This window comes from Trichoplax adhaerens, genomic scaffold, assembly GCF_000150275.1.
Source record: "Trichoplax adhaerens TRIADscaffold_3 genomic scaffold, whole genome shotgun sequence".
NCBI lineage: Eukaryota > Metazoa > Placozoa > Uniplacotomia > Trichoplacea > Trichoplacidae > Trichoplax > Trichoplax adhaerens.
The window spans coordinates 9,643,707-9,658,383 of NW_002060945.1; the positions used below are offsets into that span (position 1 = coordinate 9,643,707).

At 34.6% G+C, this 14,677-nt stretch overlaps 1 protein-coding gene across 1 annotated transcript; it reads left to right on the forward strand.

The window, feature by feature from the left end:
• Positions 1–10,067: 10,067 nt before the first annotated feature.
• TRIADDRAFT_21952 (uncharacterized protein) lies at positions 10,068–13,641 on the forward strand (the record flags this gene model as incomplete). The annotated part of the gene is made up of 2 exons (XM_002110720.1): positions 10,068–11,089; positions 11,310–13,641. Coding segments are annotated over 2 exons (3,354 nt in total), but the record flags the coding sequence as incomplete, so codon positions are not given.
• Between the last annotated feature and the right edge of the window lie 1,036 nt (positions 13,642–14,677).

Below are 14,677 nucleotides of genomic sequence, written 5' to 3' on the forward strand. Positions count from 1 at the left end.
TATACTGTAATATTTCAAAGGTGGTAAACCGATAAATATGCCAACTATTCTCTAAGCTAAAGAGAACAAATAAAACTTAATTAATGTAATTAAAAATATTTTTAAGACACATTAATCCATTGTTTTTAGTAAAAATATAATAATGTGTTGGTGACAGATTTTCTGAAGTATTTTGACTTTATAATTCATTTATAATACTCAAGTTATTCTTCAAAACCGAGTAAAGTATTGTTCAATACTTATGAATAATATATAATTAGAACAGATAATATGATTGCGTTGTTTATGCAGTCCTTTGTTAAATCATGAACGCATACATGCCGGTACAAAGTTATTTTATTTTTATTATATGCTTTCGTGATAGCTGAGTCATTCATTAAACGACTGAAACTTTGTATGAAGACTACGCATTGTAATATAAATTGATTTGTCCTCTTAATTGTTAATTATGATATTTCGATACTATAATAGTGTAAAGTAGAAAGAAGTCACATTGATCGCCTTTTTAATGCGAATATTTGATTTAGGGGTAACCATCAAGGAATATTCTAATACCATCACTATCAATAGCTATCATCTAGGCTAAAGTGATTTTTTAAATTTTAATTATGAGAATAAAAATTCATTCACAAATAAATCAGTTAAAGATAAAATTAATAGTTAATTAGTAGAATTAAATAAGGGATAAACGAGGTTTCTGGATTTCTTATCATAATAAAGGATATAGAAGTATCCAGTTCTTTTTTATTTATGCGATTATTTTATCATTTAAGACTGTTTTCTTCACCTACTAATTCGCACATTGCTGACGTCTTTAGTTATACCGCATACTGGAGATTTGATTTGGCAGTCAATTACTGTACTATACAAAAAATTTTTCACTGTAATTCCTGCTACGGCCTAGTTATTCTGTATGTACAACAAATAAAGAATAATCTGTAAATCATACACATAGACTGTAAAGTAGCTAGAGAGATTTAAGTAAAGAGACTTATAGGAATTATTTAAAGTCAATCACTCGCATTCTATACTATATCGATCCAGGCATTAGTAATGCGTTGTTAGACATGTTTATAACTAAAGTCTTGTTATGCTACTGTCATTTATAGAATCGTTATTAGCCTTCTAAAATAAGCAATTATTGCAATAGTGCTACTTAAGTCATTTGTATTAATATTACATAGTAAATTATATAGATGTTCCTAACTGAATAAGAACTTTGTATTGTTAAACATAGCTTATTTCTTCGTTGCTACGTTCTTTAAATAAATAATATGCAGCATGAAATAGTTATAAATGAGGAATTGTTCTCATGGAAAGAATAAATCTCTTTCCTTAGTACGGTTACTTTACTTCTTTATCATGCTGAATGACAGGATTAAAAAATTGGCTGAAATGATTCTTTTTCACTTGACCTGGGTTCAATTATAGCTGAAAGTTACATTTTAGTTTGAGCGTAATTAAAGTACTAAAATTAATGATAAAAATAGCTACGCGAGGGTTATTTGCTGTTTACTTCCTGTCTTCTACAATTTTTCGACATGAATATGTAGCCGTAACTATTGGTTATATAGAATACATGTTAGCAACTGTATGAAAAGTTTTTATTTATTATTTTTAGAATAAAATAGTAATACCGTCGCAATTTTTAAAGCAGACATATTATCAGATATTATTCATAATCAATTCGCAATTTCATCTTAATTGAAATAAACTTGTGCACGTGCATTTATTCGTTGTCAATAACAAGGTATAGTATTGATGCTGAACATTGCTAACGTAGCAGCAGCTGTTTTTCACACCCCTATTTGCATCTCTAGGCCCTATTAAGGCTTTTAATTTTTAAGCATATCATGCCCAATTATCCATAATAATTTATTATGTCTACTTATTCAAAAGTGTACATTGATAATGCATTAATAAGACGTAGAGTGGATTAGCGATGAAAGAAATATAAATATCAATGGCTAACCAATCAATTCGACGATTAAATTTAATTGTGACAATACGAGTTGGATAAGTTATGAATTAAGTCCATATTTTTTACGGTGTTAATAACCTTATTGGTCCGATGAAGTTGTTTTGTTAAATTTTCACGTGTATTTACCAATGCATGCGAGCCAATACGGAATGATGCGGCATGATTTCGATACATGATTGGATAAACTATCATTCTATTATGATTGATGCACGTTTGCAGTTGGATAAGAATTCTCGTTTACGGTCAAAATAATTAGTCCATCTTGACTGAAGTCAAGTTGAAAGCTCGCTCAAAAGTGCGATTTTTGGATTAGTCATTTCGTTTCTCGCGATCACTTTCCGTCAAATTTCAAATTCAAAAAAAAGAGTTAGCCGACACATAGTATACATAGATAGTTATTTAGATAGTTATTTAGATAGTTAGATAGATAAATAGATATATTATTGTGTAATCTTACTCAAAGAAAGGCTAAATTCCGCTAGGTTGGTAGATAGCATTTTTATATGATGGTGGTATTTGAAAGGTTAAGCTTGAATTAGAACCTACGTTTTAAGTTTAATGTTAAGTTCTCTTTTTCTTCTTCATTTACAGTTAATATACTTGGGATTATTAAGTCATCTTAAACAATTATGGTTCAAACTTCAAGCATATCACGAATCGGATATGTAATTATCTTGCTTCTGGTTTGTCATTCTGCTAGCAACGTCCAAGGGAAAGAGTGAGTTCATTGATTTTATAGCTTAAGTATTTCTACATAAAAATTCTCTTTAGAAGTCAGAAATGAATTTATAGAAATGATTTTTATGTAATATTGACGAAAATTGGAGATACGTTTCTGAATAGTTGACCGACCAGAATCATAGGCTAATTAACCGTTAACCAATATTCACTGTAGTTGGGGCATTTTCGTTAATGCTCTGAAATTACCAGAATTTAGTTAATTTTAGCTGTTGTTATTTTAGCCGTAAAGCTTTTCTTTCGAGATATGATAAAAGAAAGTAGTATTCCCAAAAATTGGATTCTGTTTGCTTTGTAGAGCGAAATTCTTAAAGATTTGTTCTTAATCTGATTTCGTCTCATTTATTAATTACCATATTTTCGGATACTCTTTCTAGTAGACTTTTAATTTCGTAGCTTAAACGTCTTATATATCGCTGTAAAAGTCTTCGCATTATTCATCATACTGGTAATGTTCAGGCAATTATAGAAATAGATATAGCATCCATCATTTCTCAGATCTTTTGACTGTCTTTTAGATAGTAGAGACAGTAGTCCAACTAACAGAAGCGAATTCATGTAGGCAGAGGGTTCGATTTTCGTATTTAGAAATTATTTCTTAATGCTCGATATAGAATGAGTAGCTACAATAGTCCCGTTTAAACTTAAAGAACCGTATACACTGATTAAGAGTATAAATAATGATCACTAGCTTCCGTTAATTTTAATTAATACTTGCAGCCTAGACAATCGTGATTGAATTCATTAAATGATTACCGTACATCTTACGGACACAGTATGTGGTTAATTTTTTGGCAAAACAGTTAGTAAATAACTATGATGATGTATCGTATCAAGTATAACAGATAGTTGATAAGGGCATTTAAAATTAATAGCTAGTATAAAAATATTTCTTATGCCTTTTAGTTCACTCCTGGAAAAAGTTGCAAATTTTCAGTATTTAGTATTTACTATTAGCCCTGCGCTTGCGATGCGATATAATGCCTGAAATCGTAGCTCTACAGAACGAATAGTCAAAAGAACTAACATTATAGATAGTTATCCTTAAGCAAAATGGAATTGCCAGGGGAATAATGTTAAAGTCTATATTATAGCCACGTTATTTCTGTCAGTTTATAGATACTAGTACTCATTTTTTGATTCAATTAGAAGTCTATGCATGACAGTCGTGTTTACAATCTTGTCTATATATTTCAATAGCTTCCAAAAATTAAGTTAGAGCAGTTTACTTTTCTATTTCAGTAGCAACACTGTAGCTAAGTTGAGACAGGGCTAATGACTGAAAAAAATTACTTTTTTAACCATTGTACAAATTGTCTAGTGCAACATTTTGCTATCACGTGCAGGTTATATGGCAAATTATTGATAGCGTGCATGGCTATTTAAGACAATACAATCTCGACATGATCAATTAAATATTGAAAGTTTTCAGAATATGACAAAAAAAGAAATTACGGCAGCACTTTTAGTAAAAGCAATTCACAAAGCACAAGCTCAGTGGAATTTTTTTTAGAAATTCCGGTCAATTAATTAGGAACTGCTGACACAACTTATAGATCGTATTGGTGACTGAAGAAAATCACTGTTGCTAGAGTACCATGCTCTACGCGTATTGTTAGCTTTATTAACTGTAACAAACGCTAAGTACAGTATACTAACTGGATTTAATTTAGCCATGGGAAACTACATAAGATCGTATGATTACTAAAATTGTACCAAATTGTCACGAAGGCTTTCAGCCATTGTCACCGTGTTAAATTGACTAAGATGGACTTTATTTTACTAAAGTTCGAGTAATAATCCTTATAATTTTATTCTTGATTGCAAAGCCTTGAGTATCATAGTATAAAATTTGTATAAGTATCGTATTCTTTCATTCATGACATGTAGTATGTATAGCTTAAATTTCGTTTTTGTTTGCCAAAACTACCTGATCTGTGACTAGATGTTATTTTTCATTCAGGAAATAGAATCTTTTGTTTCCAAATGATGCAGCAAATAAGTTACGGTACTTTATCAAATACAGATAAAATAGAATTGATTCGCTTTGTGATATGCAGTATTTGTCAACTAGAAACGAATCTTGAGGGTCGGAAATGGAATAGTTATAATGTGATAGCGTTATGATAAATTCGTATATATTTGAATATTATTAGTCTATGAATTATTCCGTAAAATTAATACTTTAACGTAGCCTTGAATAATGAATGAAATGGATGGAAAGTCTAGTGTAGTCGTCATAGTTTATTTGGCTAGTTCTGTAATGAATTTCTATTTTCTTCGAAAAAAACGTGATCGTTAACAGTATTATTAGAAATTATTGACGTCATAACTGTAATTTTATTGACGAATATGAAATTCCTTACAGTTTGTTTCATTTGTACGGCGATCTTGTTGTTATTTAAAGCTAGTGAATGATATTGATTAGAGTAGAGAATATGCGCTTACAATAAGTCGTTAATGAGGCGTTGTAGTTAGCATTTATTGAGTGCATTGTATTATCACGCTACGCTAATTTATGTGGGCATAGTTAGACCATCGTCATCTGTACACTTTAACAAAGGTTGTTTAAGCGCTCTTTATTAGGTAGATACGCTTAGATTATTATAAATTGTGGACTAGATTTCTAACATGACTAGGGAGGGTACCGAGAGAACGGATAGGATTCGGTAAAAAAATGCAGTCTTATTTGACAGCTACCTTTGTCCTTTTGGTAAGTGTACTGTATACGATAGATCATTGGAGATCAATTGATATTGATGAACAATTGTAATCGAATAGATAATTCTTATTCCTTTTCCTTAGCCAATACCAAGTGTATGGGTAATTTGGAAGATGGAAGTTAATTGGTCCTAATGCTAATGATAATATATAACAGAAACTAGATAGATTAATACGCATATCTTCATGATATGCTGACGACTTGGGTTATATTATCGGTCTAAAGGTCAATACTAGTAGAGATGAACATACGTATTGCGATGCCATCACGAGATGGATTACTTTAAATAGCTTAACAATCTTAAATCTTGGTTCAGCTCATAATATCTTTATTATTGAATGAATCATCCTGTGCAACTTACGATTCTTACAGTTAGTTATGTGAACATCTTGAAACCTGAAAGTTTGAAGCAATGAATTAGATAGATTTTACCGTCACTGTGACAAATTTAAAAATCTCTTGGAAGTACAACAACTGACAGGCACTGCAGCCATTTAGTAACGTTTTGTCTTGTAAATGATATAGTATGCTGTTCTGTCTGTTCATGAGGCCTTGAATAGGTATAGCGATGCCGTAGATGTATGGTATACAGTGTATCCATGCTGGTATCGACGTAAAATATAATCATTTATAACCCTATTATTATCTGGCTTTCAATAATTTGATATTACGTCGATAGCATACGTGTAATGTTGGAAAAGAATAGCTCATTTCTTTAACAAGCCTATAATGTACTAAGTATTGGATTTAATCGATGCGATTCTATCGTCTGGACTACGTGTATCGGTGTTTTATTGAATTTGCAATCGATGATCGTGTTTGCTGCCGTTTTTTATATTTATATTCTAATTAAAATGATTTATCGGTAGGACCAGATCTGAAGATGAAGATAAACAATCGATTATGATACTATCCCGCCAGAAATGGTGTAATGAGACGAAATACGTTAAAGAAAAGTATAATACCTCCATTACAGTTAAACATTATGCCGTGAAAACCATCTTTCGCCAGCATTATAATAGCAAAACCGATTATATTCTCAAAGATAATGGAATCCACCTGATTGTTAACAGGTATTTCTCGACATGTTTTAGCTTTTTAATTTTCTTGAATTTTTAGGGATATGGTGGTCTTTCTGATGTTCAAGCGTAATTAATCGTTGCAACCGTTGATCGAGCCATGCTATCCATAAGACAAATTATTTTCTTTCTATCAGGACTGAGTATAAATCGGAAAATATTACCGTTTTTGGATTATTAAAGAAAACTATCCATAAATGTTGCCCAGGATGGCAAGGACCAAAATGTTTGCAATGTAAGTAGTCGGTCAAGCTGACAATGATATGACCGCGTATGCAGTGTAATAGGGCTGGAGATTTTTTTATAAGTGGACAAGTACTATTGGCTTCATTTAAAAAAATGGATCCATAGCAGTACTAATGTACCAGTATTGAACCTTTATAATACTGTCAGTTAATCGTAATTTCATCGAGAAATTGAGATACGATTTCTAAATTTTTGTTTATCGGAATTAATGCATCATTGCATTAAAGATTGACTTACTGTCCATAAGGTACCTCTACACCGTTGCTACTGAATTATACTACAGTATATAATACATCTAAATTGTTCTCTTTTGAATGTTAATTGCTACACTTACACATCTAGTAAACGATTACGATTTGGACTATTTACTGCAGACATTGCCGACTATACTTAAATATAGCAGCGTATTCCGCTAATGGAAAACCTCTGTGAACCAGTGTTATGTGCATCTTGTTTTTGCCTACTGAATAAGTTTATACAATATTTTTTTGCATTCATTTTGCAGCCGAATGTCAACCGGCGTGTGTCCATGGCGCCTGCGTTGGCCCTAATAATTGCACTTGTCTAAAAGGCTATACTGGCAAGACTTGTGAAACACGTAAGAGCAGTAGCGATTAAGCTGTCTACATTCAGTCGATTGCAGACATAGAATTAATTAAACATCGATTAATATAAATGGACTATTTTAAAAGCAAGAAGTCATGGCGACCGGATTCGCGTAGGAGTGATAGTGCTGTTACCATAATGCCATTGCAGTAGTAAATGTATTCGAGACTTTCAGTTGATTGATTTTGATTCATTGATTAAAGCAGGGAGATCGCTTTTAGCTCCCTGGCTGAAAGCCACGTGCTGCTGCAACACGTGTTAGCGGCACGTGCTTACAGTAATACAGTACTGTACAGTTGATACTTTCAACGCTACATTGTACTGTACGGTACGGTACAGTACAATGACCGTCAGGAGCTGGGAGGAGTGCCATCGGTCCGTCGGTATAGTACGGTATCGCACTTTGCTGTATCGCTATCATGATACCCATATTATACCTAAGTTACGATACTGTAGTCTATAGTAGTCTATGTCTATACTGTACAGTATGGCTTAGGTATCCATGACCGTTCGTTACCGTCAAGAAAAAAATTGACGTCACAAGCGAAAGCCAGCAATCTCAGCTCTCGTTTTTTATTGGCTATAGTATAGCGTACTGTGGTACGTTCTGTAGACTATAGTCTTACTGTAGGCAGCATTTTGACCGGCCTTAGAAAAGGTTTAAAAAAGATATTCACTATACCTGTGTAAAGCCAATCAATTTCAGCGAGTATTTCTAAACGCGGGCTGCCATTTTGTCCGTTTTTTTCTTAGCTGTATGCAACTCTGGCTGCTTAAACGGAGGTACTTGCATTGGGCCAAACAAGTGTAAATGTCCAACTGAATTTACTGGCGAGATCTGTGCCATACGTAAGTCATGAGTGTCTTTTTGCCAATTGCTGTAATGTTGACTTTGCAATGGAAAGTATTGGACAGGATAGATGCCATCTTTTCCACTGCGATTAGCAAGCATACCTTAGTGTTACTTTATAGCAGCTTGGTGAAGTACGAAACATATACTATGTAGTAGTTGCAGTGGAATATCAAAAATACAATGTAAAGCAGCAATCTTCTCATCTTTTTTCAAGTCGTACTATATACATCCATGATTATTACAGTACAGTACACTACACTTGAGGCAATCTTTTCAAGGTGACAGTCAGTGCAGTTGATTGCAATCATTGCATACTGTAGGTTTACGCATATTCAATGGCTGTTGTCAAATTAATTTTTTTAAAATAGGACAGTGAGCTGAGTTAATACTGAATTAGTTCTTTGTAAATAGTAAATGCCATAACTTAAAATAAGATAGGAGTACTTATCCTAGACTTCAATTTTAATCTCTTTAAGGAAATTATGGATCAAGTCTGTCTATTAGTCTAAAATAATTGAACTTGCAGGACAGTACGCACATTGACAGTATAACTTACTGTACTGTACTGTACACTATACAGTAGATCAAGCATTATAGTGCAATAATTATAACTTATTTAAATGGACCGATTCATTCAGTCAATTTGTCATTTAAATATTGCGATGAATTGATACAAATGTATTCCATGTAGTAGATGTTATTCATTTTCTATCTTATTGGAGTGCGTACATGGTACGTGCTAATTCTTTTAATGGAGTTGAAGTAAGTGAAGTTGTTTATTTTTCTCTCAGCTCTTTGCGATTTTCCCTGCGTAAATGGAGGAAAGTGTACTGGACCAAACAAATGTACATGCGCACCCGGATTCAGTGGAGACGATTGCTCAATTAGTACGTTTATATATATATATACAGTATATGTCATATACACCATACAGTACACGTATTTTTCATACAAAAAATTAAACTACAATACTAGAGTCTAAAAGTAACTACTATAGAAGTAGAAAGCTAACTGGTAAGAGTAGGAACCATTAAAACTTTTGCAAACGTAGATGTACTCGTTCGATTGGAATTTATTCCCTTTTAAAGCTTTCAATTTTATACTTTTTATAGCATTGGTTATACTAATCATTCTGTAATAATATGATTATTCTAGGGATTGACATCGGCATTTGCTATCATAATTACACCAAAGGAAATTGCAGTAACCCTTACAGCAGATCTCTATCGAAGAATGACTGTTGTAAAAAGTTTAAGGGTATGGCATGGGGAAGTCATTGTCAACCGTGTCATGGTTTCGTTGATGTTTCTTCACGTTACGACAATCAGGCCTTCATGCCGCGTGAAGTTTACACAACAGGTACTGCCTTAAAAAAGTACTTTAGAATAGATTGTTGAAAATAGAATTATTCTTATTCTTATAATAAAATTACACATAGCACATTCATACTTGATTACGGCATCCATATTGCTATAGATCAGCTATCGTTTATCATTTGGAGTTATTAATCTTTTCGTTTGTACTAACCTCTATTAATAACTCTACTTGCAAACGAAAGTGTTAACATTTCTCGATCATATTGTCGTAGGTGATGCCAATCTATCTATCTATCTATATATGTACAGTATTTCTATAGTCAGGAGATAATAATACGTATTTATTACCAATTATGAGTGTGTTGAACATTTGGACACTATTGTAGTACCGACGGTACTGGATTAGATAGTGATTAATAGTCTAGCTTTTACACTAGCTCATTTTACATAGTAGTTTTAAATCAATAGAACTTTTTTTATATTTGTAGGTGCACCAACACACGCCGTCTACACTGATTCTGCAACTTGTGTTGCGTGGGGACAGTCTCATTATCAAACTTTCGATGGCACTAATTACGATTTTCATGGTCTTTGCAATTACAATTTAGTCCAAGATTGTGTCGATAATAGCTTCGCCGTTCAAACTAGATCTATTCCTTGTACTGGACTAGTAAGTTGTCCACGTAATGTAACTATTTTTATAGGAGAATCATTGAAGGTCAAATTCGAACCGCCACAGTTAGTACGAGTTAACGGTGCATTAGTTACTGTACCTTATAGCGGCAATGGTGTAAGTATTGGCAGTCATGGTAACCATTTATACTTTTCATGTGGTCTTGGTTTTCGTGTTAAATGGGACGGTCAATCGTCTGTTTATGTTACCGTTGAAAAGACTAAAATGAATAAGTTATGTGGTCTTTGTGGAAGCTACGATAATCAACCTAACAATGACTTTACTACTAGTACCAGTACTGTCGTTACATCTGCTGCAACGTTTGGTAATAGCTGGAAAGCGAATGAATACGGTGAATCGTGCCCTGATGTTGCCGATCGGTCATCAGCATGTCAACCCAACTCTTCTTTGGTTGCTACTGCTCAACAAGTTTGTAGTAAGATTTATTCTGACGCTTTTAAAGCCTGTCATCCCTTAGTGGCTGCGGAAGATTACTATCATTGGTGTTTAGAAGATGTTTGTTCTTGCAATGCTAGCAACTCTTCAGTTTGTGCTTGTAATGCATTAACAGAGTATAGCCGTAAATGTGTTCGTTTAGGGGCTCGTAATCTATCTTGGCGTACACCAGATTTTTGTCCTAAACAATGTAGCTCTGGAATGATTTTCAATGAGTGTGCGTCGATGTGCCCTTTAACGTGTACCAGAAGAGCATCGAACTCCAGCCAGTGTAACAGTGACTGCTACGATGGTTGTGAATGTCCACCAAATAAAGTTTTACATGATAGTAGTTGTATTGATGTAGCCAGTTGTCCGTGTGTCCACAACAAGCTAAATTACATGCCTGGAGCTGTACTAAAGCAAGACTGCAATAATTGGTGAGTGTAAATTATCACTTCATAAATAGGAACTAATCGGTCGATAGAATGTCTAGTAATATCAATTGATTATTATAGATGATACGCAAATTGATAGTAATGTTATTGTCGTAAGACATACTTTTAATGTTTTAGCGAAGGCAGTATTACTGTATAGATCGTATAGTACAGCTACTTTTCAATTGTACTGATATATTTACTCGTTACATTTTATAATTAGCACTTGTAAAGATGGCTTGTGGGAGTGTACGAAGAAAACATGCGATAGTACCTGTTCTTCACTTAGAGGTGGCAATTTTATAACGTTTGACAAGTTGCGTTACAAGTTTCATGGTAATTGTGAATACTACTTGGCGCAAGATCTTGATAAGAAATTTACAGTCACTATAAAGATTTATCCGTGTGGATTACATGATCTTTCAACGTGTACAGAATCTTTAAAGATTAAATTATCAAATGATACCTTTATCTTGAAAAAGAATCAAACTGTCATGGTCAATAATCAATTAGTAACATTGCCTTACTTTACTGAAGCTGTAACAGTTAAAAGTGCGACTGCTTCTCTCATTTCTTTTCATGCAAAAATTGGATTAGAATTAACATGGAATGGTGATTCTAGTACTTATGTAACTGTAAGTTCTGCATTTTATGACAAAACTCGAGGTTTATGCGGTATTTTTAACGGTAATCAAAACGACGATTACACTACGCTAGAAGACAATGTTGAGTCATCACCGATACAATTTGCTAACACATGGAAAGTTGACAGTGCATGTCAAGATGTTGATCCTTCTGTTACAGCGCCTGACCCTTGTCAGGTATCTCTACAACGTAAAGTTCCTGCTGAAAATATGTGTAGCATTATCAAAAATGGTGACGCCTTTACGCCTTGTCATTCTGTTGTTAATCCAGACTACTATTATGATAATTGCTTATCTGCTGTATGCAGTTGTAGTAACCAAGATTGTTTATGCCCGGCTTTAGCTGAATATGCTAGAGAGTGCAGTATAAAAGGGATGTTATTAGACTGGAGAAATGCTAGTAACTGTATAAAGCAATGTCCTGTTGGTCAAGTTTATAATGAATGTGGATCATCTTGCGACCGAACCTGCGCTGAAATCGCTAGTGATTTGGATGTGTGTTCAAATAAGTGTACAGCTGGATGTAGCTGTCCGTCAGGTACAGTACTTAACAATAACAATACTTGTGTAATACCTGCAGAATGCCCTTGTAGTCATCAAGGAATCACATACGAACCTGGCTCTAGGCGTAATTCAACATGTAGCAGCTGTCTATGTAGTGGAGGGCGATGGATTTGTAGCGATATAGATTGCGATAATTTATGTCCAAATAATCAAGTCTACAGCAATTGTACCACGCTATGTGATCCCACTTGCGAAAATTTTGATCATGAATGTGTTGCTTCCAGTGTATGTACTGAAGGATGTAAATGTCCTGCTGGACTAGTTTTAAATGAGGACACTAAAACTTGTGTAAACAGGTCTGCATGTCCTTGCCATGATGGTGGTAAGCACTACCTTCCTGGTGAGGTAATTCAGCGTGATTGTAACAACTGTACGTGTATTGGAAAGAAATGGTCTTGTACAAAGAAAGATTGCGCTGGAATTTGTTCAGCAACTGGAGATCCGCATTATGCAACATACGATGGGTTGCGTTATACATTTAGCGGTAAATGCAGCTATGTCCTATCGAAACCATGTAATAATAATAATTTCGAAATAACTGTCGAGAACATACCATGTGGTGTCAGTGGCTCTACATGTACAAAAGCTGTAACTATAAGTATTGGCAACATGACGATCCATCTAATGCGTGGTCGGTTAATTACCATCGATGGTGTGGAGATATCATTGCCTAAAATACAAAATAATGTTACAATTTTGAAAGCTGGTTTATTTGTCATTGTCAAATCAAGTCTTGGGTTTAGTGTTATGTGGGATGGTGCTCTTCGAGTTTACGTCCGACTTAGCCCTGATTATAAAGGATTGATGTGTGGGTTGTGTGGTAACTTTGATGGTAACGGAGGAAACGACTTGAAGTCAAGAAATAATATGCTTGAGAGTAGGGTTGACGATTTTGCAAATAGTTGGAAAGTTGATGAATCATGCAGTGATGTTGTTGAAGATATTAACAGGGATACATGCAAAATCAATCCGCATCGCTACGATTGGGCTCATTTAAAATGCAGTATTATCAACGGACCCCTTTTCAAGTCCTGCCATGCAAAAGTTGATTCCAATGCTTTCTATAAAAGTTGCTTACAAGATGCTTGTGGATGTGACTATGGCGGCGACTGTGATTGCTTATGTACTGCAATTGCTGCCTATGCTCAGGAATGTAATCAGAAAGGAGTACACGTGTCATGGAGATCCGAAAATTTGTGTCCAGTCCAATGTACTCATGGAACCGAATACAGTCCATGCGGAAAAATTTGTTCTACGACAGAGCAATCTTTTCCCGATAAAGATATTTGTGGAGAATACCAATGCGTAGAAGGATGTCATTGTCCAGAAGATCATTATTTCTATAACGGAACATGTATATGTGACTGTTGCACACCACAACCAACTGGTACGCCTACTGCAACACCAACCCCTACTAGTACACCTACTACACCAACACCAACAAGTACACCTACTACAACACCAACTCCAACTACTAGTAAACCTACTACGACACCAACTCCAACACCAACTCCATCTAGTAAACCTACAACAACACCAACTCCAACTCCAACAAGTAAACCTACAACAACACCTACTCCAACTAGTAAACCTACAACAACACCAACTCCTACTAGTAAACCTACTACAACACCAACTCCAACTAGTAAACCTACTACAACACCAACTCCTACTAGTAAACCTACAACAACACCAACTCCTACTAGTAAACCTACTACGACACCAACTCCAACTAGTAAACCTACAACAACACCAACACCTACTAGTAAACCTACAACAACACCAACACCAACTAGTAAACCTACTACAACACCAACTCCTACTAGTAAGCCTACTACAACACCAACTCCAACTAGTAAACCTACTACAACACCAACTCCAACTAGTAAACCTACTACAACACCAACACCAACTAGTAAACCTACTACAACACCAACTCCAACTAGTAAACCTACTACAACACCAACTCCAACTAGTAAACCTACTACAACACCAACTCCTACTAGTAAACCTACAACAACACCAACTCCTACTAGTAAGCCTACAACAACACCAACTCCTACTAGTAAACCTACTACAACACCAACTCCTACTAGTAAACCTACTACAACACCAACTCCTACTAGTAAACCTACAACAACACCAACTCCTACTAGTAAACCTACAACAACACCAACTCCTACTAGTAAACCTACTACAACACCAACTCCTACTAGTAAGCCTACTACAACACCAACTCCTACTAGTAAACCTACAACAACACCAACTCCAACTAGTAAACCTACTACAACACCAACTCCAACTAGTAAACCTACTACAACCCCAACTCCTACTAGTAAACCTACAACAACACCAACTCCTACTAGTAAACCTACTACAACCC